Source organism: Elgaria multicarinata, chromosome 13 (assembly GCF_023053635.1).
Source record: "Elgaria multicarinata webbii isolate HBS135686 ecotype San Diego chromosome 13, rElgMul1.1.pri, whole genome shotgun sequence".
NCBI classification, from domain to species: domain Eukaryota; kingdom Metazoa; phylum Chordata; class Lepidosauria; order Squamata; family Anguidae; genus Elgaria; species Elgaria multicarinata.
Genome location: NC_086183.1, coordinates 26,933,636 through 26,957,880, shown reverse-complemented (window position 1 = coordinate 26,957,880; position 24,245 = coordinate 26,933,636). Strand labels below are relative to the sequence as shown.

Genomic DNA, 24,245 nt, shown 5'->3' with positions numbered 1-24,245 from the left:
GATGAAGAGGGAATTTCACCCACTTCAATTGACACCTGCTGCAATTCCCTTTTCTACATTACTGTTAAAGATACAGGAGCCCTGTCCTCCTTTTCATATGGTCACCCTACCTCACACAGAAATGAGTCAAGTTCAGACATTCCTGCTCCCTGTTCCTGGAGACTTCAGCCATTGGGAATCAAGTCAGTGTCTCTCTAAATAATATCATTCTGTTATGATGGCACCTTTCTTGTGTTGGAATCATTGCAACTTTTTAAAATATATATATATATATATATATATATATATATATATATATATATATATGTAGATGGAGTCTAAAGAGATGTAGATACTTTCAGTGGAGATTCTGACAATCCTGTTGCCTGCCCTTGATGGCCCTTTCTACACCTAAGGATTATCCCAGGAAAATGGAGGGATAGTCCATGCCTGCTCCCGGGATCCCCTGTGTGGCATTTGGATGCACAGGGATAATGGCGGGACGATCCCGGGGAAAAAGGCAGGTGTAGAAATGGCCAGTGAATCAAGTCAGCTTCTCTCGGCATAGCAGCATCCCCGCTTTTCTTTGATGTGCTGGAATCATTTCAATTGATTTTATATACATGTAGTTAGAGTCTAAAATAATGTGGATACTTACATTCAAGGTGTTGTGCATTACACTCGTCAGACTGGCAGCAGAAATAATTCTCCCGGATGTATCTACCATTTATTGAAGTCACAGTATAATAGCCATTCCTGCATTCTGCAAGTTTGGCACATCCCTTGTAAGTGACCACAAATGGAAAATCCACTATGAAAAAGAATCAGGGAAAAAAAACACACCTGTTGATTGACTTTAAATACATTTTGGAACAAGGGTTTCACTTTTATTCCAACACCATTGTATGATTCCTTAGGACTGAACTGTGTATTCTTGTAGGGTGCCTGAAACTTAGAACATGTCTACACAAGGGCTTATCCGGAGGATTGCCCTGGAATCATCCCTGTGCATCCATATGATGCACAGGGGATCCTGGGGGCAGGGAGAGATGATCCCTCCCTTTCCCCGGGATAACCAGGATGGCTTTAATCCTGACTTTTCCCATGGTCTTGGGATCATCCCGTGACCGGGGGACATGTGGGCAGCCATCCCGTTTCATCCCGACTCCTTGTGAGTAAATGTGAGGAGCCAGGAACTGGGTGTGGAGCTCTTCAGGGGCTCGTGCCGGGTGGGAGGGGGGAGCGGTAACTTCTTTTTTTAAAAGAAGCTTACCTTTTCGATGGAGCACTCCTGAGACCATCTTCAATAGAAAAAAATCCAAAATGGCGGGCGTGACATGTAGAGTGAGGGAGAGGATCTCGCAATCACCATATTGTGAGATCCTCCCCTTGCCAAGGTCTAGACATGCCCTCTGAAGTTATTCTAAAGAGACTGGAATTCCAGAACATAATTCCAACACTCCTTTTCAACCAAAATCCACATTTCTTCCCCCCAGGTGGTGTAACAACCTTGTTCTCAGGTTTTTGACAATTTAATACTAAGATAGACTTTTGAAAGAGCACAGAAAAATTAGGGTTGAACTTAAAATGTATAGCAAGGCAAGCATGTGATCATGTGGACAATGATGTTAATATAATGATTAAATCTGCAGATAAAGGTGAGGCTACTGTTTTGATGGAAAGGATTGATTGAGTAAAGGAAGTGTACAGATGTCTCAATAGTAGAAATAATAAATCATATGAAAAAGATTCTATTCAAAAGATTCAGAGGGAGATTGAAGATTTGTTGGAGGAAGAGTTAAGTTTGGGATAACAACTTGAAAAAACTAAGACATTTTGCAAAATATGGACCTTTACATGTGTGTAAGCTTTATTTTTTGCTTTTATTATCTGCATCCACATTCAATCAATACATCATCATCATTTATTTTATTTTTTACATAGGTGAGCTTTAATTATTTTGGAAAGTTCAAATCTGGTTAGTGTGGGTTCTAGCTGGATCAGGCATTAGGTTTCAGATGCTGAGTGAAGACTGCCTACGACGTCAGGAGATCTCAGGTTTTTGTAGTAATTTCCCACTGACACCTGTTGTTATTCCTCGATGTTCCAGAGTTCAAATTATCAAAGCACCACATGTTAAATGAACAAAGTAGTTCTTACTCACGTATTGTGAAATTAGAAACCATGGTCACACAAGCATTATGATCCTGGTCGCACTCCACAATTTTTGTTTCGTCATCACTACATTTATCTCCACAGGCAAAGCATGTTTTACATCTCAAAGGTGCCGCTGGAGCAAGGAGAAAGGGTTGTAAAACCTCATTGTCACCACCATAAAGCACGCAATGCAACTAAATCAGCTTTTCTTTACTTTTCTCCAAAAATATGCCCATAATTATTCCACTGATATCTCCCTAGGAAGTGTGTTGTGCAAGGTACCATAAAGTCATTTGCAAGGGCTAGGGGTGTTGTTGTTTTTCAATGTGATGCAAAACTATTTCCCCTACTTCTTTTATGGTGAAATCCATGTTCGTTAAGTTCCGTTTTCTTTCTAAATATTAAGTAGAGCTATTTAACATTGTATCCTGTTATAGTATAGTTAGAACATGCCACTGTTTCCAGCCAAATTACCATGGGAAGAACAGTTCTTAAAAAGGCTCAGTCAATCTGAGTTAGAAACTCTGCATGGTAAGAAAGGCACAATTTCCAGTCTTCCTTGTTTATTTAGGACTCATATATATCACCATTCATCCTACATTCCTCTTTATGGAGAGTTGATCAGCAGATTCAACCCATTTAAGTGGCATGTCTGTGCCTGGAAAAGGATGTTGAAATACACGATCTCACAGGGAATATCTGTAGTACAAATTTACATTGATTGTATGCAGGTCTAGTGATTTATTTATTTATTTACTGCATTTCTATACTGCCCAACAGACGAAGCTCTCTGGACGATTCACAAAAATTCAAGACTCTCTAAAGTTGGCTCACAATTGCAGTTATATACAAAGGCTGAACGTTCTATGTCCCAAATAATTACAATTCTGAAGGTGACTAGGGAAGAATGTAAAGCCAGTTTATTTCTATAAGTTACAGAACCTTTCCTACCCTGGTGTCAAGTGCCTCTTCCCCATTCAAAATTCCTAGAGAGTCCTACAGCCATATCATTTGACTCCATTGCATTGGACATGAAATGCTATGGCATCTTAATAACACGCAGGATTATTATACCTTAGCTTTGATAAACAATAGGCTACTTTATCAGATGGCTAGCACATCTAAAGGAATACTGCCAATCATTTTGAACCACTCGTAGCCTAGTGCTGACACTCACCTAAAAATGCATATATATACCCTACTCACGGCTAGCCTTATCCTTAGCAGGATGGAATGGTCACCTTATTTTCATTATTTGCTGATTCTCTTTTTGGCTTCAGGAACTGTGGAATGTTCCTGGCCCTTCTCTATGTATTCCTTCCAGGAAAAAAAGCACAAGAACAAGGATGCAGAACCTCTGGTCCATACTCACCTGGAGAAAGTAAGACAAAGAGGAGGCATGTGCTCAGGAGTGCATTCATGTTGATGGGAAGATCAAGAGCCAAGAGGACTTGGACCAGAGCTAGAGCAACCACAGCAACTGAAGTTAAGAACTGCTTTAGGCAGAATAATATATAGACCAAGAAGAGGTACCCAAGGGCAAACGCTGGGCACAACTGGTTGGTAGATTGCAGGAAAAAACATTACAAGAGAATTCACAACTTATCTTTTGACGCATCTGAGACGTTTCTCAGGAACTTGATCAAATGCTGCCAGACTATGCATTCAGTTGCATAAAATCTGTTTCACTTTGCTGGAAGTGGGAAAACATGTCCATATAGAGCTCCAAATAAACCTAAATGCGAATAGCCGCAAAAAGCCACCGACCTTCCTAGACGTTCCGCAGCCCCGGCCTCAGGCTTATGGCACGTTAAGGGAGGCTTCAGCGTGCCTTGACCCCGGATCCCCCTGTGCGTCATCTGGACGCACAGCAGGGAAACCGGGCCTCACAGCGTGCTAAGGCCTCGTCTAGCAAGGCCCGAAGTGTATCTTTTTTAGACTGGATTGTGGGATCATGTTTTGTGACTAAATGCAAGAGTTCAAGAACATTTCCCCTGTTATCACTTGTCTTACTTTCCCAATGTCAACGCTGAGCAATTTTTTGTACAGCAGGGAGCAAAAGAATTTCTGTCGGAGTGGTTATATAATGCCTATTTTATTTGATAAGTTCTTTATGAGCATCACTTTTGTGCTAAAACTGAGACTCCTTTGGATTTTTGTGTTTGTTTGTAACTCTCCTTTCACAGGCTTTGTGGACTGCACTTCTGTTATGCAGCTCCAATCCTGAATCATTATCTGTAGCTTTTTTCCAGTTGTTGTACCCTGTATGAGTAAATTGATTTTTAGCAGTACTGGGATCTTTTCCAGAGAAATGGCAACAAGCAAAGCATAACACAGCATTTTGTATTACACTGTATTCTAACCAAGAATAGCATTTGTACCATGCTGGGCTGAAATGTCTCCACTTCAGTTGGCCATATTTTGTTGATGGATAACTTTTTAGCACTGGCTAAATTGGACTTTCTTCTTGAGACTGTGCAATGTCACTTGGACCAGGTAACTTTTTTTTTTTTTTAACCAACGGAGGCATTAACTCAACCCATAAAACAGCATCTGGCAATTCTGAAACAGTTTCATCTTCAGAATTATCTATTTCAGAAATATCAGACTCACTACTCACTACTATTGCCAGATAATTCCTCCACCCAGTCAAGTTCTGATTCAGGCCACAGCTAGACCTAAGGTTTATCCTGGGATCATCCAGGGTTTGCCCCTGCCTGAGCACTGGATCCCCTGTGTGTCACCTAGATGAACAGGTTTGATCCCTGGGCGATCCAGGGATAAACCTTAGGTCTAGCTATGGCCTCAGTTAGTCTTTCTGAGGAATCCTGTGCTTCTGTGGTATCAGACCAGTCACGTTCTGGTTTAATTAGTCTTTCTGAGGAATCCTGTGCTTCTGTGGTATCAGACCAGTCACGTTCTGGTTTAATTAGTCTTTTTGAGGAACCCTGTGCTTCTGTGAAATCAGACCAGTCATGTTCTGGTCCAGTTATTCTTTTTGAGGAACCCTGTGCTTCTGTGACATCAGATCTATTCCGGAGTTTTGCTTGGCTTGTGAAATAGTAGTCTAAAAATCCAAAAGATTGTGTTTTTGAAGATGGTGGTCTTGATGAAGCTGGGTCTTTTTTTTTATTACAATCCATTGCCTTTGTAATATGCAATAAAAGAAATAAGAGGCATTGAATATGGTGGGATTAATTAATGAGTAAACATTCACAGGCTTGCACTGTGAGTAGATGTTGTTGTTTTTATACTATTTTTTATGTTTTTGATGGTTTTTAAATTTTGTATACTTTTAATGTTTACCATTTTTAATTGTTGTAAACCACCCAGAGAGCTTCGGCTGTGGGGCAGTATATAAATGTAATAATAAATAAATAAATAAATAAATAGATTCTTCCCACCCACCTCACCCCCGTTGCTGTCCTAATTCTCTGAGAAGAAGAAAAAAAGAAGACGTGGAGAAAGTGCAGATTAATTCTTTCCTCCCCCTCTCATTTTTCCTGGCCTCCTGTAATGAGAAAAAAGCTAAGAGATCCATGGAATAAGCAGATTAATTCTTCCAAGGGTGTTCTTCTACCTGGCTGGCTGCTGGTGCTGGAGTATAGTTTGGAGAACTGCCAAGAATAAGTTTAGGGATCAGGAGTTTTAAGTGTGGTGCAGTTATGAGTGCCCCCACCCCAAACCTCAGTTACCTAATTCTAATTGTTGGGGTGGAAAGTGGTTTCACTGGAGGCAGAGCCAAGGGGATTCCCCCCTCTCAGAAATCTCTCCAGAATTAACACAGAGAAAGGAGTTTGTGGCAGTGTTAGCATAAGTTACTCCATTTTAAAAAGGAAACTATGAAGCAGCCATTATGCAGCAAGCAAAGTGCCACGTACCCAAGGGTGTCTCCTTGTATCTGTCTTATCTACCAAAAACAAGAGCCTCTGGCTCTGGCACAAAGGTTAGTTTACAGTGGAGCAGCGGGGTTGTTTAGCTAAGATTAGAAAGACCGTTATGCCCCAGTGTTACATTCTGATTGGTTCATGCTGTTACTAGGCACCGCCCTTTGCAGGCTACAAATGCTATACCGAATTCCCTGTTTCTTTTGTCTGACTGCTCGCCTTCAAGTGACCAGACCTTGATTATAATCAATAAAGCACTTTTGAGCCCTCTGTCGCTGGAGTGTGGAGTCGTGCTTAAGGGCTGATTGGATCCCGTCCCTGGGGCGAAGAACTTGTATAACAGCAGAGCCCACTTATTGAAGGCTCTGCCACAGGAGATGGGAAAAGAAGAAGGGCATTTCACACACAGGCAAACTGAGGCAGCAGGCAAATAAGGGTCAATTACGGCAAGAGAGAGAGAGTTTGGGTTACATAACTGCAGCACAGTAGAACCAATAGAGAGCAGTCTTTTTAAAGTGTCTTTAAAAAAGCACAATATATTCAGGGTATGTCACAACACAGAGAAAGACATTTATAGACAAGCCCACTTCTCCAAAATTAAATTAAATGGAGATGGGAGACCAGGAAACCCATTTCACACATAGGTAAACTGAGGCAGCAAGCAAATAAGAGTCAGTGACTGCAAGGGAGAGAGTTTGGGTTATGTAATCACATGTTTAAGGGGGGAAATGTGCACCATCAAACAGGAGGAATTTAGCCAGGAATATGTATTAACTTGCACCATGAAAAGGAAAGAAATAATTTTTTAAACCACATGTTCACAATACGATTGAGATGTATTATACAGCAAAACAAAATGGATTCTAGGCCCAAACAAACACACACATACACACACAAGAATTTCTGAATTTGCAAATCACACACACACCAAGCTCGAATAGATTTTCACACAACATGGCAGCACAGACTTAAATGCATTCCCTATTCAGTCACAACCCCATGAAAAGATTTTTACATGAATCTACTGGGTTCTGATGTAAATGAGTTTTGTTAAAACAAAAGTATTTCTGCTGTGGGAAATGCCTCACCACTGTAAGAGAATGATTTTCTACCTGCCCAGAAATGAAAAAAGGAGATCAGCAACCAGCAGCAGCAAGAAACATTAAAAAATAGCAATAAGATCATACCAGGATGAAGATGAGGATAGTGATATTCTTGAAGCTGCCTGCCCCCATCCCATCCCACCCCTGTTCACACTGAGCTGGCCAGATAGGCAAAGGTTAAACAGTAAAACTTTGGCAGAACTATTATACACTGGGCAAAACAGGCTGATATGAAAAAACAACATGCACTCCCATCCAAAAAAAAAACACCCACTATAAAGGAAGACAGTGTGCTGATCATTAAAAAAATCCCAAAAAGCTTTTTGCAACTAGCACAGAAATATTCTACCAACCAGATTCAATTCACAAAAACACAAAATTGGAGTAAATAAAATGTTCCTCAATGCAGAAGATTTGAATAGTGTGTTAAGCATTTTTCTAGTAAACAACATTTGGAGGTGTTTTTATAAGGGAGAGCAATAATATAAATGGAACACTAGATTGTCAGCAGACTGTCCTAAGGGAATGAAATAAGATATCAGTAACTTAAAGAAAAGAAGGAGAATCTTTCAAAACATGCTTAATTTAAACAGGGTGCAGTTGGCAATGGTGGGGAAAGCATCCCTGGAACTGGCTCTGGAAATGGATCAAACCCTCGTGCCCCACCCCCTTGCTGCTGCCTTCTTGGCTGTCCCAGAATGCAAGCAATTATAACAAGAGTCCAGAAACTGGGGTGGCAACTGGGGTGGCAGGCTCCTTGTTTGGGTGGGGGGCTTGCCCTCTGCCCCCCTGGAGCTGCCACTGCCCCAAACTGATGATGATTTTAGAATTAAGGTGTTCCTTCTGGTTGTTGATCGCACTATTAGTGAACTCCAGAGAAGACTTACAGACAATTGCAATGTTTTTAATGGGGTTAGCGCTTTCAGTCCCAAGTGCTGTAACTTCTTGATCCCTTAAAATTAGACCATTTGCAAGTCATTATAGCAGTGACATGGATGGATTTAAAGCAGAACTCAGACTTTCCCACAAAGTTCTAGAGAGGTATAATCGAGAAAGACAAATAAAAATTGACAGAGTGAACCGAGGTCTTACTCTTCTTGAAGAACTGAAACTGTCAGTGAACTCCACAGACTGTGTGCCATAGCCATTGCAACACTTTCAACAAATACTGGATGTAAACGAACATTTTCATCTATGCAGCAAATTAAGAATTAAGCACAATGCATGTGCCCTTGTTAATCCTCTGACTGATAAATTGCAAGATCTCAGAGATCAGGAGGGAAATTTCTGTAAAATTACGGCAGATATGAAGAGGTTTGCAGAAGAAAATTCAATCAAAATGCAACATAAATGTGAGAAATAAAGAGATATGTTACTTTTTCAATAAAGTTAATGCCAATATATATTCAATAAAGCTAATGCCAATATATATTCAATAAAGCTAATGCCAAAATGTATATTATGATTTTGTTAGAGTGTGGGCCAATGGGGCAGGGTCTTGCTACTGAGAATATATGGTTGAAAATAGCTTCAGCCTGGAAACACTGATCTTCGCTGAGGCATAATTAATGGACAAGGAAGGGCCCAAACAGGTGCAAAGCGCCGTTAGACTATTCAGTTGAAGTAAAAAGAATAATACGGAACTTGTGGTTAGACTAGTGGTCAGAAGAAGTGACAAAACTGAAACATACATCTGTTGTTTTTGAACTTATGACTTTTGTGGTTACCTGATGGGTGGAGGGATGATCAAGAGCAATAAAGTGGGTAGGCCCAGATAAATCAAACCTATATTTGGGCATAAGTAAATAGAGATGGGTGGAATATTAAATGAAATGAAAAAGCAAGTAATCAAAGGCGGGACAAAGCTGCGTGCCGGGATAGGCTGTAACCCCACAAGTCTCTGACCAATCACGAGACGGGGAGGGACCTCTTCGGCCGGGTGTAGGGTATAAGATGTCTTGACATGTGCTTGGAGGGTGTGCCTACTTTGCTGGACACCCAGACTTGCAATTCTGTATCAATAAAGGTAACAGAGTGCTTTCACCATTGTCCTTGAATCATTATTTCAAATGGCATTTCTAACAATTTGGGGGCTCGTCCGGGATCAAGCCATCGTGGCTGCTGGCCATCGGTGCCAGACACAGGGAAGACGCGTCCTGCTGAAGTTTTGGCAGCCCCTCTGGCCAACACCGAGGGTCAGTGGTCTGACTGGCAAAATCCTGGAACATTTGGACTGGTGAAACCACTTAGGGATTCAAGTGTAGGCACTGGATCGACCAGGCAACTTCGTGCACGAACCAAGGTAAGAAAATTGACTATTAAGTATTGCCTTGGTGGTCAGGATGGTGGGTGGATAGGGAGTGGAGAGTCCTGAATGATGTTTGAGACGTGCCCAAGAGGCACGAAGCGAATGTGGAGTCTCGGATCCGCGGTTCCATTTCTTCGCGAGAAGTATGGCCGGAGAGAGACGAAGCGATTGAAAGATTGACTGTTGGGTGACACTTCCACACCTTGGGAGACGTTTGGTGGTTCGCGCTTAGCCCCACTTGGGAGACATTTGGCGGTTCGTATTTAGTGGTTCGCGCTTAGCCCCATTCTTTGGGAGACAGTTGGCGGTTCGCACTTAGTAGTTCGCGCTTAGCCCCACTTGGGAGACAGTTGGCGGTTCGCACTTAGCCCCAAGAAGTATCCACACCCTGAGTGGACTATTTGCAGGAGTTGCTTAGTCCAGGGTCCGGGGTTTCACCATGGGAAATAAGGTGCCTAAAAAGGAGAAAGGACCATATGAGTCTCTCCAGGGTCATGACATTCCTCCCGATAGTCCGTTGGGGAGGATGCTGATGTCATGGGAATATTTATTTTGTACAAAAGGAAAAGATAGGAAGAAGATGATTAAATATTGTTGTTTGGAATGGCCAAAGAAAACCATAGAACCCCCTAGTGTTTTCTGGCCAAAATATGGGTCTGATGAAGCCTGGGTGTCAGACTTTAAACTTCTATGTTAAGACTAAAACTCCAGGATCACAAGAAAACGTATGCCTCTTGTTGGATGACTAAGGATAATAAGGAGCAGTTGATACCCCTAAAAATCCACAGGAAGAAGAAGCAAGTCAAAATACCAAAGACTCCTGAATTTAAAATCCTGAATTTAAAATAGGAACCGTTAAATTGCCTGCCTCCTCCTTATGTATTTCTGCCTAACCAAGCTAGTAACATAGTGTCAAATGCACCATGAACAAAGGGGGGGGGGCAGAAGAGGAGGGAGGAAAAAAAAATAGAAGAGAAAGAAATAGAAACTCCAGGTGTGCCTGTGTCAAAACCTGGAAATTGCCATATGCAAGAGGCCTGTATGTGGCTTGATTGTGGTTATAAGAACATTGCAGTTAGATTCACCAAGTTAAAATCAGACTGCCCAGAAATAGTAAAAACATTATAAAGAAAACATGTAAAATTTATAAGATAGCATCTAAGTTAAAATTAAAGAGATTAGTGACTTTGAGCCAACACAAAAGTAACTTACATTACTGTGACCTGCCGAAGTTATATTTGAAACAGACAGGCTCACGCACTTGAAACATTATTTAGAAGGGGGGGGGAACCCTCTCCTTTTCCTGTACTAGCAGCAGTTGTGGTTAGACGGCCAGAGGTAAAAAGACTTCAAGCCAACATGTCAACTCCCAGAAACAAAAGTGCTAGGTTATTTGCTGGACAGGTGGCCCAACCAAATGTGATGGGCTACTTGAACAGTGAGTTTGAAAAGACTTTGAAAAGCAAATGCAAGCTTTCTATTTGGACTTGTCCTTTAGGAGTCCTTGGCCAAGATCCAAAGAGTCATGATAGAAAAAGTGAGAAAAATGCTCCCTGTAAATTGTTTCCTGTGCTAAAATTTTGCTGCCCCAAATCAAGCTCCAGTCAGAGCTTACCAGCTTTAGAATTCAGCTGATAATTAGAATTTTGAACAGAGATTACTTAGGCCTTATGGTCTAGCTAGAAAACCCTTCCCCACTGGAGAACTTGTTTTAACAGAAGCAGACCTCCAGTTGTCAGATTTGTGAAAAGAAGAATAAAAAGCCACACCTAAAACCCAAAATTTCTCCAGCGTTCGAGAGAAAGAATGAGACAATATTCTTTTTTTAAAAAATTAATTTTGTCACCAAGAATTGGCAAGACGTGGCTAAGAAATTACAGAAAGTTGAAGGATAGAATGATCTAAAGCAGCCACCTGGAGCGGCAGATCTCGCCAGCCTGGCCCCCCCTTCTCATGCAGCAGGGGGGGGGGAGCTCGCAAGGCAGACGCTGGCTGGCTGGCTGCACGGCTCTGCCTCCTTGGAAGGGGAGGGGAGCTCACTAGACCAGATCTGAGGAGAAAGAAGAGGAAGAGGAGAGAAACGCGTAAAGCACCGCGTGTGTGCGCGCAAGAAGCAGGATGGCGGGGGACGCTTGCCCTCTACGCCTGGGCTGGTCTCCTTGGGAACAGGGGTTGTCAAGGTCTGGGGGACTAGCTCCCAAGGAGACATCCCCCTTCGCAGATCGAAGGCGAAGGGACTGGCATTACCCGACACCCCCTGCCCTTGTCGGTCTCCCTAAGAGCAAGACTTTGAGGAGTTAGATTCTTTTCTTGGAAGTGAGGGAAAGTCACCGTGACTCTTTTTGTTTTTAAGGAGGGAAATGGAGTAAGAAGAAAAAAAGCAGAGCCACCCCTTTTTCCCTTCTAAAGTGTTCAAAGAGAAGCAGACACCACTAAGGAAATGCCTGCTCCCCTGATATGTTTCCTGCCAAAAATGCAGAGAAGGGCAACTAAAATGATGAAGGGTCTGGAGCATCTCCCTTACGAGGGAAGGTTGCATCAACTGGGATTGTTTAGTTTAGAAAAGGGAAAAGGGAAAGGGGAGGCTGAGGAGAGATAGCATAGAGGTGTATAAAATGACGCATGGTATAGAAAATATGGATAGAGAGACATTTCTCTCTCTAAAAAAAATATTAGAACACAGTGGAGTCATCCCATGAAGCTGAGTGGTGGGAGATCCAGGATAGAACTCACTACCACAAGATGTATTGATAGCCACCAATTTGGATAGCTTCAAAAGCAAGTTGAATAAATTCCTGGAAGTAATAATAATAATATATCAATACCTACTAGCCCTGATGGTTGTGTGCTATCTCTAATATTCAAGACAACAAGCCTGTGTGCACCAGTTGCTGGGGAACATGGGTAGGAGGGTGCTGTTGCACTGTCTCCTGCTTGTTCATCCCTGGCTGATGGCTGGTTGGCCACTGTGTGAACAGAAGTGCTGCTGGATGGACCCTTGGTCTGATCTAGCATGGCTCTTCTTATGTTCTTATGTTTTAAATTTTGTGCTTTTTATTTTTTTTCTATAAAACATCTGTTCTTAAAAATCAAAGTTACCAATTGGGGGTGTGTGCCAGTAGCTCTCTTTGCCTAAGGCGCAAATTAGTCTGGCACCAGCCCTGACTAGATACAAAATGGTTTAAAGATGAAAGTACATCTAAGAACAGATCTGGATGAAATGTGCTATCAAGCAAATAACTGATTTGCTCCTGAATGAGCCTTTCAGTGAAATTTTAGAGAAATCTGCACTGCTGCTTTTAAGGCGTTTTGAAGCGCTTTGAAAACGTTCATTTGAAAACTGTATGTGCAGTGTGTCCTGGGCCCCAGCAGTTGTCAGAACTGTTGGGGAGCACTTTTAGAATGCTTTGGAGCAGTGGTGTAGATCCTGCCCAGGTGCTAGGATGACATGCGAGGAGAGAGAGAGCAGTTAGAGCTGTGAACTAGGCGGTTGCAGCGGCTTCAGGCTTTTGGGGAGAAACCTCAAAGAAGCCAAGGAGATGGACCTAAATGTTATTAGTGTAAAAAAGAAAAGCCATTTCCAAAACCAGTGCTGGCTGGGGCAGAGAAGTGGGGTCAAAGTAAATACTGTCCTGAGACACAAGCCCCAGAGCCTAGAGATGAGTAATCCCGAACCCCAAAAACTACACCCTCCAGTTTGGAGTGTTAGCATTTAACGGGGTTAAAGTGAAATTGAAGTTGAAATAAAACAACCCAAACCCCTACATTGAGCTTACCAACTTGTAGAGAATGATTTATTGAAATGGCTGCGGTGTGATTGTTCAGCAGCAGCCAGTGGCAAGTTTCCGCCTTGTCTGGGAGCAGGTGCTGCATCTACTTTGTGTATAGAAAGTTTTTTTTTATCAAATCAGAGATTGACTTGATATGAATAGATATTGCATGGAGAATCCAGATAAATCTATTACCTTGAATCCAGGTATCTTGTTTTCTTTGTTGAGAGCAACATATCTGAGATCCACATGATTGAAAACTTGAAATTTAAAAACCTCTCCCAGGCAAGAGTGAGGTTGCCTTGATAACACCAGACTGCAAACAGGAAATGTTGTAGTTTCGTCAAGCTGACAGAAAAGAGGAAGTAGATACTTGTAATGGAGAATCATAGAATAGCAGAGTTGGAAGGGGCCTACAAGGCCATCGAGTCCAACCCCCTGCTCAATGCAGGAATCCACCCTAAAGCATCTCTGACAGATGGCTGTCCAGCTGCCTCTTGAATACCTCTAATGAGGGAGAGACCACAGCCTCCCTAATAGAGGTTGTGTTTGTTCTGTCCCAGGTATGAAGCATAAAATAGATTATTTTTGATAAAGCAAAGGGCTTATCTATAAATATCCACACTAACGTTCAATGTTCCTTTTCAATTTGCTGCGTAGCTAGACTAATTTGTAAACCTAAGAATTTCAAGACAGCTGTGGGAGGCCCAAGGGCTAAATAGCCCTCTCATTGAGAAATTGTTTGAAAGAATCTTAATTTCAAAAAAATAGTTGTCAAAGAAAGATGGAAAAATAGTGTGTGGATATCTTATGGCGTTAAGCCAATTGCATCCTGAGACTTAATTAAGAATTATGTAATGTGTATAGAGTTTTTAAAAGTAATTGAATTTACTAATGCTGTAGAGAGACTTGAATGTTCAGTTACCTTAACTACCTTTGTTATGGTAAAATAACTGATTTCCCCTTACCCCCTTCGCCCAAACTCTTCTCTCCCGTCCTTCTTCCAAGATTCCTCATTTCCCTTTCCCAAAATGCCACCCTTGGGTGATTTTTAAATGATTTAAATTGAATAAAATAGACCCCCTGCTCCTAGGTGGGAGAGAGGGGTCCCATTTGCCTATTTGGGTGGGGTCGGTTGCTCAGGGTTGGGGACAGGCCCTAGCTGCTGGTTAAAAAAACCAGGCGCTTGACACACACACACACCTCTTGTTTCTCCTTCCCCACAGCTCAGTGGGAAACCGGGAAGAGAAATAAGAGGTAGGAAGCATGCCCATTGGAAAGAATGTCAAGCACCAAAAAGGGAAACCGGGGAGGGAGTGGTTAACAGGTATTGGTTGAAGATGGTGGAGTATGTGACAAGAAGGTCTCAAGATTCATTGCTAGGAGAATCATGTAATGGTGAAGTTTGCAAGGTTGATGGGTTCATGCACCCATCTGGGCATGTTGGGAGGGCAGGGAAGAAAGATCAGTTGTGACGATCTAAACAAGCACTGTTCTGAGTCTTTTCCCTTACATTGCCAAAGGGGGAGAGAGACCTTTGTATAAAGTGATTTTTTTTAGTACCACCTTGAATCTAAGAAACTAGTTTTAATTCTTTCCTGTCTTAAAATAGACTGAATAGAAGACAGAGTGATTTATAATTAGAACCATAAGATTGTTTGATGAGAAATCCCAAACTAATGAGTGTGCAAGAAGATTTCTTCACAGGTTTTCACAGCACCAGACCTAGAAGCCACAGGTCTGCTGCCTGATACCAAATTAAAACAACAGAAGTTATGAGCTGGAAGCAAGAGAGTTGGGACCCTTGTTCCTGACTGACCACTGTAATTGTTCAAAGCACTTGAACAACTGGCAAGTATTTGACTGTCCAACACATATAGAAATGTTTGGAGAATCTATAGCTGTAAGACTGTCTCTATCAAGGAAGAAATAATCTGTTGTGTTCTAAGCCTACACAGACTGATAGCCCAAATCTAAAAAGTCCAAGCAACATATGTGAAAAGCTGAACCTTGGATGCCATGGAAGTGATCCAGATGGCCCATTTGTACCAGAGACTGAGAGTTGTCCAAATCTGATCGAGAGGTTAAAAGACGAAGCAAGCTGCCAGGAGGAAGTTGGAAAGCCCCCTGTGAGCACTAAAGACAGGTGTCCAGTGGAAGGAGATTGCTGAAGAGCCCCCTCCATGGAACGACATCTGGTCAATCAGCATGGCTGTCTTTGTAAACTCAGATCAGAGATATTCCTGAGATAACGAGGCATAATAATCCTCGCAACGAAAAGTAAAACGACTTAGGACAACGCCATGGCATTCTTTAACAGTGAGAGTGTGTGCATAGAGATAAGAAATGGTCTAAGAACATGTAGTCCAGTCAAGAATACATCTTTATATACTGTGGTGAAAAAGATAACACAGGGTGAATAAAGAGGAGGGATTTGTGAGAAATAAAGAGATATGTTACTTTTTCAATAAAGTTAATGCCAATATATATTCAATAAAGCTAATGCCAATATATATTCAATAAAGCTAATGCCAAAATGTATATTATGATTTTGTTAGAGTGTGGGCCAATGGGGCAGGGTCTTGCTACTGAGAATATATGGTTGAAAATAGCTTCAGCCTGGAAACACTGATCTTCGCTGAGGCATAATTAATGGACAAGGAAGGGCCCAAACAGGTGCAAAGCGCCGTTAGACTATTCAGTTGAAGTAAAAAGAATAATACGGAACTTGTGGTTAGACTAGTGGTCAGAAGAAGTGACAAAACTGAAACATACATCTGTTGTTTTTGAACTTATGACTTTTGTGGTTACCTGATGGGTGGAGGGATGATCAAGAGCAATAAAGTGGGTAGGCCCAGATAAATCAAACCTATATTTGGGCATAAGTAAATAGAGATGGGTGGAATATTAAATGAAATGAAAAAGCAAGTAATCAAAGGCGGGACAAAGCTGCGTGCCGGGATAGGCTGTAACCCCACAAGTCTCTGACCAATCACGAGACGGGGAGGGACCTCTTCGGCCGGGTGTAGGGTATAAGATGTCTTGACATGTGCTTGGAGGGTGTGCCTACTTTGCTGGACACCCAGACTTGCAATTCTGTATCAATAAAGGTAACAGAGTGCTTTCACCATTGTCCTTGAATCATTATTTCAAATGGCATTTCTAACAATTAAGAAAACAGAATGTGCTGTATTCCAAAAGAATTTCAAAACTACGTTACTAAATTAAAAACAGCGGAAAGCATTGATCCCAACATCTGTGTAGCATGTAGGTATAACAGGACCTGAGTTTGCCAATTGTAGATAGGTGTGGGGTTTTGTTTCAGTTCATTTTTATAAAGTTTTACCAAAATTCACAAATTTCTTTAGATTTGGGGTCAGAAGAATTTGAGACTTAAAAATTCAAATGCAGGTAAACTGAAATTGACAGATTCATCCATCTCTGCTCAGCTGTGGTCTCCCTCCACAATAAATAGGCCATGCGGATTGTTCCCAGCACAACAACAAAGAGACGGAGCAAAGTGATAAGGGAAGTTCAGCAGCGTTCGTTTAACAAATCAAAACTAGTTGTCCATAAAATTCCAAGCTGACTCATGGAAAATTTTTAATACTTCTATGATAGTTATCAGGGGTGCCAGATTCCCAGGAAGAGTTGTACACTTAGGTTCATTTGGAGCTCTGTATGGACATGTTTTCCCACATCCAGAGTAGTAAACAAGTTTTATGCCATTGAATGCATAATCTGGCAGCATTAAATCAAGTTACCAAGAAATGTCTCAGATGCATCAAATGATGAGGTGTGAATTCTCATGTAATGTTTTTCCTGCAATCTACCAACCAGTTGTGCCATCTTTTGCCCTTGTCTTGGTCTATATATTATTCTGCCTAAAGCAGTTCTTAACTTCAGTGGCTGTGGTTGATCTAGCTCATGAAGGCACTCCTGAGCACAGGCCTCCTTTTTATCTTACTTTCTCCAGGTGATTATGGACCAGAGGTTCTGCATTCTTGCCCGATCCAAAAATGGCGGATCTGAAAGTGCACACCTCTAGAGACAATAATAATATATATTTTTTTAAAAAAAGAAAAAGACTTGTTGGGTCAATGAACCATTTTTCCTGTACAAAGTCATGCTCCAAAAATGGCAACTTCAAACACCACTCTCTCCCACAACAAATCTGAATGAGACAAAAAATATACAAAACACAGATTGTATTTGCTATATCTGTTTATTTTGAACTATCAAGAATCAGTGTAAATTCACCTATGCAACCTATTTTCTTGAGCTAGAAACCCCCAAAAGATATTTAAAACTTCTATTATCTACACCACTCCAAATACTACTCACTTGCCACTAACCCCTGAGAAGAAACACCCCAAATCTCAGACACTCATTTCTGGGGCCACAACTTATTCCAAAATTCTGGAAATGATGGGATACACAGGGCCTCAGCTAGACCAGGGTTTTTACAGCGACGATCCCTTGATTTTATGATCATGAGATTGTCACCCTGGGCTACACGCAGTGCGTGACATTGCGCCCGCCATTTTGGTCTTGTTGTTGTTAAAGCAGACGGAGCGCACGAGCACTTGTACAAAAAATTGTGAGGTTTTTTTTTAAAAAAATACTTTACCCACTCACCCCACCACACCCCCGATGCTCCCTGCTCCCGGGATCCCCTGTGCATCATGTGAACGCACAGGGATGATCGCGGGGCGATTCCTGAGATATTGCCCCTTCTAGCCATGGCCAGGGAGAAGTGGAGCATTGTTCTTTTCCATCTACATCTCATCTTTGGGCTGCTTGGATGATCCCTTGACACCTTGGCATTGCAGTTGGTAGATCATTAATTTCACCAAACCATTAGCTACTGTTGTATTTCCAGTGGGGAAGGAACATACTTGGCTGTTTGCACATCCTTTTGCTGTAAAGGTCATGGGATGTAATCCAACTGGAAAAGAAAAAAAAGAGAAAGTGCATATAAGAATTATATCAGGTAGATATTGTAATACAATGAGGGGGCTTCACTGCCCCTATACCTCAGCTTCCCTGCCTTGTACTCTTGCTCCGTTGCCTTGTGTTTGGATCTCCTCACGACAGAGCCCTGGGCTCTTGCTTGACTCTGCTAGTGGACTGTGGTTTTGCTTGATGGATCTCCTAGATTTTGACCTTGGCTGCACCTCCAACCTCACTTTTAGCAATTGCCTGGTAAAACTGGTAAAACTGTACCTTCGACTTTTGCTTGTTGATTGAACTGCCTTTGGATTTGCCCCACAGCTACCTTTATGCTGAGTCTGACCCAAGTCAGAATGGAGCAGAATGTTTGCCTGAGGAATAATGATTCTTCATGAGTAAAGGGGTATTGATGAGCATCAATGGCTTGTACCTGTGCTTTCGATGGAGCTCTGAGGCCTCAGGCTTAAAGGCCTTCAGGTGCAGACACTAGATGTTGGCACAACATCTGCACACCATTTCCTTGACTCCTGCCTTGAATTACCCTGTGCGTCATTGCCACACTACCTTTGGAGAGCTCCTATTTGGACGATGACATGAAGCCCACAGAGTACACCTTTGCACAAGGCCTCCTTGTAAAGAGGACCTAGAAGCAGATCAGAGGGATCTTGGGCCTTCAGGAGAAACAGCCATCGACCCTAAACCTCACTACATAGTTATCCCTGCCTTGAATTAGTAGCACGTGTTTCAGACTCAGAGCACATTGCCTTGTATTTCTTTGGACTTGAGCCTGGAGATCTGTCCCAACACCACCATAGGAAGGACAACCATGCTGATTGATTGGCCCTTGGGTGAGTCATGAAGTTTCTATGTCCCAGGTCTCTACCCAGCAAGGGTTTACGCACACATAAAGAGTGATCATTCATGTATGATAGGCCAGTCACTCTCTGGCCAGACAATTAATAAGAGTCCAAATAACCTGTGAAACAAAGGCTTGGCATGTGAATATGTCTAATAGAGAGAGATAAACCAGTGGTTCCTCTGTTCCAGCCAAAGAACTGAGAGCCTTCCCCTTCCTGCTGCTCAATGCAGAGGGTAAGGCTGCTCTCTTCCGGCAGGCCTACCCAGTCAAATTTTAAAATGTCTTCAAAGTCTTCTTCATCATGTTTCATCCTACAGCAAGCCGGAAAAGAAATGAGAGAAACAGCGCAAATTGCCCCATGACTGGTGACTCTACTCACGTGGACTGAAGTCAAGGGTATAATCAACACATTCATTCTCAATGCCACGGCATTGGATGGTTTTCCCCTGGCTGTCGCAATAATCTGCATCTTCTGCAAAGCAGACTGGGCATTGAACCCCATTAAGTGGTTGACTGTTACGATCTGGCACTACAAAAAAACAACCCATCGAGTCAGTACTCAGTTCTATGACCATCCTGTTTTTCTCTCCCCCCTCCACCTCTATTCCTGCCTGCCCCACAAGGTTCATTCATAAAGACTGTTGCATTACCCATACGCTGCGCCATAAAGTGAAATTTGCAAATATCTTTCAATAAAGAAGATATTGGCAAAAGTTAACAGGTTTTCTAAATCTGGGGAAATTATTGCAGGAGATTTAAATTGGAATTTACAGGGGGGAAGATCAAAGATTGATAAAGGAAAAAGAATAATTTCAAAACATGATAAAAAGTATACAGATATATGGGCATTATATATAAAAAAGATCTATATGATACATGGATTGAAATCAACCCAAATGACTGTAGCCATGCCTACTATTCTGAAATACATAAAAGTTTCAGCAGACTGGATATAATTTTAATGACAGAAAACATTTTAAGAAAAACTAAGAAAATGGACATAGGGCAGATAAAAATAACAGACCATGCTCCAATTGTGGCAGAGGTAGAGTCTAAATCCCATCTTATTAAGTAGAGAAATGATTAAAAAAAAATTATTGAAAGATATCTTGAAGAAAATAGAACAAGACAAATAACACAAAAACAACTCAAAAAATAAGATGGGAAGCTGTAATAAGGGAGGAATGTATAAACAAACAAGTATAATGAAGAGAAAGGATAGGAAAAAGAAAGAACAATTAGACCAAGAAATTAATAGCTTAATGGAACAATATAAAAAACAGGGGAAATTACAATTAGAAAAGAAATGGAAAAAGAAAGGAAGGAGAGAGAAATTGTAGATGTAAACAAAAGAATGATCAACATGTTATGTGTGAAGCAATGATATTATGAATTTACTGGAAAAAGCTCAAAATTTTTTGCAAATAGAGTTTTTTTAAAAAGGAACAGGAATAAGATTTTGGCCCTGAATAGGAAAGATGGAACCAAAACATATGATCAAAAGGAGATGGGAGAAATATTACAAAAGTTTTTGAAAGATCTGTATGAAGGAAAAGAAATAAAAATTAAAAAAAGATTCAGGAATATCAAGGGAAGGCTAAAATCCCATCATTAACAGAAGAAGGAATACAATATTTAGAAACATGGATCGAAGAAAAGGAGATAAAAGAGGCAATTAAGGATTAAAAATAAATAAATCACTGGGTCAGGATGGATATACATCTGAATTTTATAAGATATTTGTAGATATATTGGCTCCGCAATTGAAAGAACTCTTTGATGAAATACAAGAAGGGGATTATTTACCAAAACATAGACAAAATCCATAATAACATTGATACCAAAACCTAATAAAGATAAATACAATCCGGAGTCATACAGACCTATATCACTACTCAATGTAGATGATAAGATCTTTACAAAAATATGGGCCAAACGCTTAAAAGAGGTCATTAATGAATCTATAGGTTCAGACCAGTATGGTTTTTTAAAAATAGATTTATTGCAAACCCAATACAGAAAATATTTGGCTTAATCAATATTTGTAAAAAAAGAAAAATACCAACAATCATGACATTGGATTATAAAAGGCCTTTGATACAGTTAATCCAAAAGTTATAATAAACTTACCAGCAGTATATAATTGCTGGTTAGTGATTTTCACCACTAACCCCAATTTGGGCACACCCGGATTTTGATATTAAAAATAAAGCAGTAGATAAAAATAAATTAAAGGAAATAGGAATGATACAGATGAAAGATTTTTATGAAAAACGCCCTATAACACATGTAGTATGGAAGAATAGGACACAAGATATAGAAATGTCATGGATAATATGGACACGAAGCAGCAGATTCATAAATAGGGGAAGGATAGTAAGACAAAGTACAAGAGATTGAACGGAATGGGGAAATTATAGAGAACTATAAGGTAGGAGACAAAGGGTTAATAACTCAACTATACAAAATATTAATAAAACAGGAGATTAGGGGAAGTAAGACAATAAAACAGACATGGCAAAGGGACATAGAAGAGGAGAAAGAGGAAGAAGAATGGGAGAAATATTTCACGGGATTCCCATTCAAAACAACATCCACAAGAATAAAAGAAGGCTCTTTAAAATTAATCCAGAAATGGTATTATTATTATTATTATTATTATTATTATTATTATTATTATTTATTTATTTATATAGCACCATCAATGTACATGGTGCTGTACAGAGTAAAACAGTAAATAGCAAGACTCTGCCGCATAGGCTTACAATCTAATAAAGTCATAGTAAAACAATAAGGAGGGGAAGAGAATGCAAACAGGCACAGGGTAGGGTAAGCAGGCACAGGGTAGGGTAAAACTAACAGTATAAAGTCTGCACAACATCAGTATAAAGTCTGCACAACCGGTATTAGACACCGGTTAGGCTGACAAAAATTAAAAAGACTGATACCCTCTTGTTGGAGAGGATGTAAGGATAATGGACCTCAAATACATAAGTGCTGGGACTGTGTGGAAGTAAAGAAATTTTGGGACAGGGTCTTTAGAGAAATTGAAAAAATTACTGCTCAAATATATATCTAGATATAGATATAGATATAGATATAGTATAATACTTTAAGTGTCATGACAGACCACTAAGAATCAGGGGAATGTTAGTTTAGTAAGGATGTGGGATCTACAAACAAACAAACAACTCCCCCTCTAAATTTGCAGTATTTTATTTATTTATTTATTATATTTATATCCTGCCTTTTCTCCTCCAAGGAACCCAAGGCAGCAGAAATAATCCTCCTCCTCTCCATTTTTATCCTCACAACAACAACCCTGTGAGGTTGGTTGGGTTGAGAGTCTGTGACTGGCCCAAAGTCACCCAGTGAGCCTCCATGGCCGAGTGGGGACTACAACCCGGATCTCCTGACTACCAGTCCAACACTTTAGCCACTACACCGTACTGGCTAATGAATACGCTTATTCACTAAGAAAGGTGCTCCTGTTCAGGGTTCCCGTGCACTGTATGGAGGGGAAGAGCCCATCATTTTGTCAAGGTCAGGCCCAAGTCTAATTCTCTTTGCATCCATGAATGCCTTGTGCCACAGCTAGACCTAAGATTTATCCTGGGATCATCCAGGGTTCGCCCCTGCCTGAGCACTGGATCCCCTGTGTGTCACCTAGATGAACAGGTTTGACCCCTGGACGATCCAGGGATAAACCTTAGGTCTAGCTATGGCCTTGGTCTCCCAAGAATCAGTGACAGGTCCATATAGGGGTCTTGACCTTGGCTATCCAGAATCAATTCCCAGTTCCAGAGCAGCTGCCTTACCCCAAAGGGAAGTGGCCTGACCATAGCTTCACATGTTGTCTGAGCAGGGACAATGTAACATTTAAGACATAGAAATGGATGGCAGAAATTCACTCTGGCCAGAGTCAAATTCAGACAATCCTGCTCCAAGCCCCTGGTGACCTCAGCCCTTGAGAATCAAGGAAGTACCTCTCTTAATGGCATCATCCTGTGTTGTAATTCTTGCAATTGGCTTTCACATAAACACATATTGAGGGCTCATCTACACCAAGGAGGATATTGCACTATGAAAGTGGTATATAAAAGGCAGGAGCCACACTACAGCTTTATAGAGGTATTGAAGTGCACTGACAATGGTTGGGGCCAATTGACACATACCACATACTGCTTTCATACCACTATATCCTGCTTGGTGTGGCTCCTGCCTTTTATATACCGCTTTCATAGTGGAATATTCTGCTTAGTGTAGATCTGGCCTGAGTCTAAAAAGATGCAAATACTTACAATGGAGATCTTGTGCGTTACACTCATCAGTGTGGCAGCATTCAATTTTCACCTGGAAGGATTTAGTATTTGCGGAAGTCAAACTATAATAGCCGTCGAGACATTCATTGTACTTGGCACATCCCTTATAAGTGAAATGAAGTGGCAAATCCACTGTGAAAGAGAATCAGAAAAACAGTGTCTAGAGTGGCAGCAAAAGAAAAAGTTGGTCTTCCCCTGACTTACTGTTGCAAGTTATGATGCTCCAAGCTACACATGTTGGCCAGCTGGGAGGGTGTTGTTTTGTTTAAATAACTGAAATTTACAAGTTATTTCTTTACGCTATTGATAAAAAATTGATCAGCACAGGTTACAGTTTTGTCCAAGGGCAAATCTACACCTACAGCCCTTTTGCAATGGAGGAGGGATAATGGCGAGGTCCCCAGGTTCCATGGTGGTGGCGTTGCGGGAGAACATGTGTCCCGTTACCATGGTTCAGAATGTGTGTTGGGAGAAGGGGTGGGACTTGACAGATGGATACAGGGCACAGATTTTTTTAATTCATTTTTAATAACACAGCAGCACAAATACACAGCAACGTCAGTGGGGATAGGTAATATGTCGAAAATGCACTCCTGTTCAGAGATTTGTTTGTTGCTGTTTTTAAAAAAACCCTCAGTGGTCAAACTGGCCGATGGCCATGCGCACACCCCTCACAGGTAATTGGCTGTTCACTGATCCTGGAACTCATGGCGAAAAGCAACAGATTTGTGAAGTAGGGGCACACCAGCCGCGGACTTCGGGATTGTAGCAAGAGAGCTAAAAACGACTACAAAAGCAGTCAACATTATTCCTGAATAACTGAGTGTGATCAGCTGTGCGTCATGTGGCCCGGTAGGGGCGAATTTGGTATTATTCAGGAATAAACGGCTGATGTAGACACAGCCCA

The 24,245-nt window shown here is 41.2% G+C and overlaps 1 protein-coding gene across 1 annotated transcript; it reads right to left on the bottom strand.

The window, feature by feature from the left end:
* Positions 1-17,968: 17,968 nt before the first annotated feature.
* LOC134408405 (phospholipase A2 inhibitor and Ly6/PLAUR domain-containing protein-like) lies at positions 17,969-23,788 on the bottom strand. Its single transcript, XM_063140663.1, has 4 exons — positions 23,701-23,788; positions 23,318-23,470; positions 19,396-19,545; positions 17,969-18,152 (listed from the first exon to the last, which is right to left on the bottom strand). The coding sequence occupies exons 1-4, from the start codon at positions 23,786-23,788 to the stop codon at positions 17,983-17,985; spliced, it is 561 nt and encodes a 186-aa protein (XP_062996733.1). The 3' UTR covers positions 17,969-17,982.
* Positions 23,789-24,245: the final 457 nt, after the last annotated feature.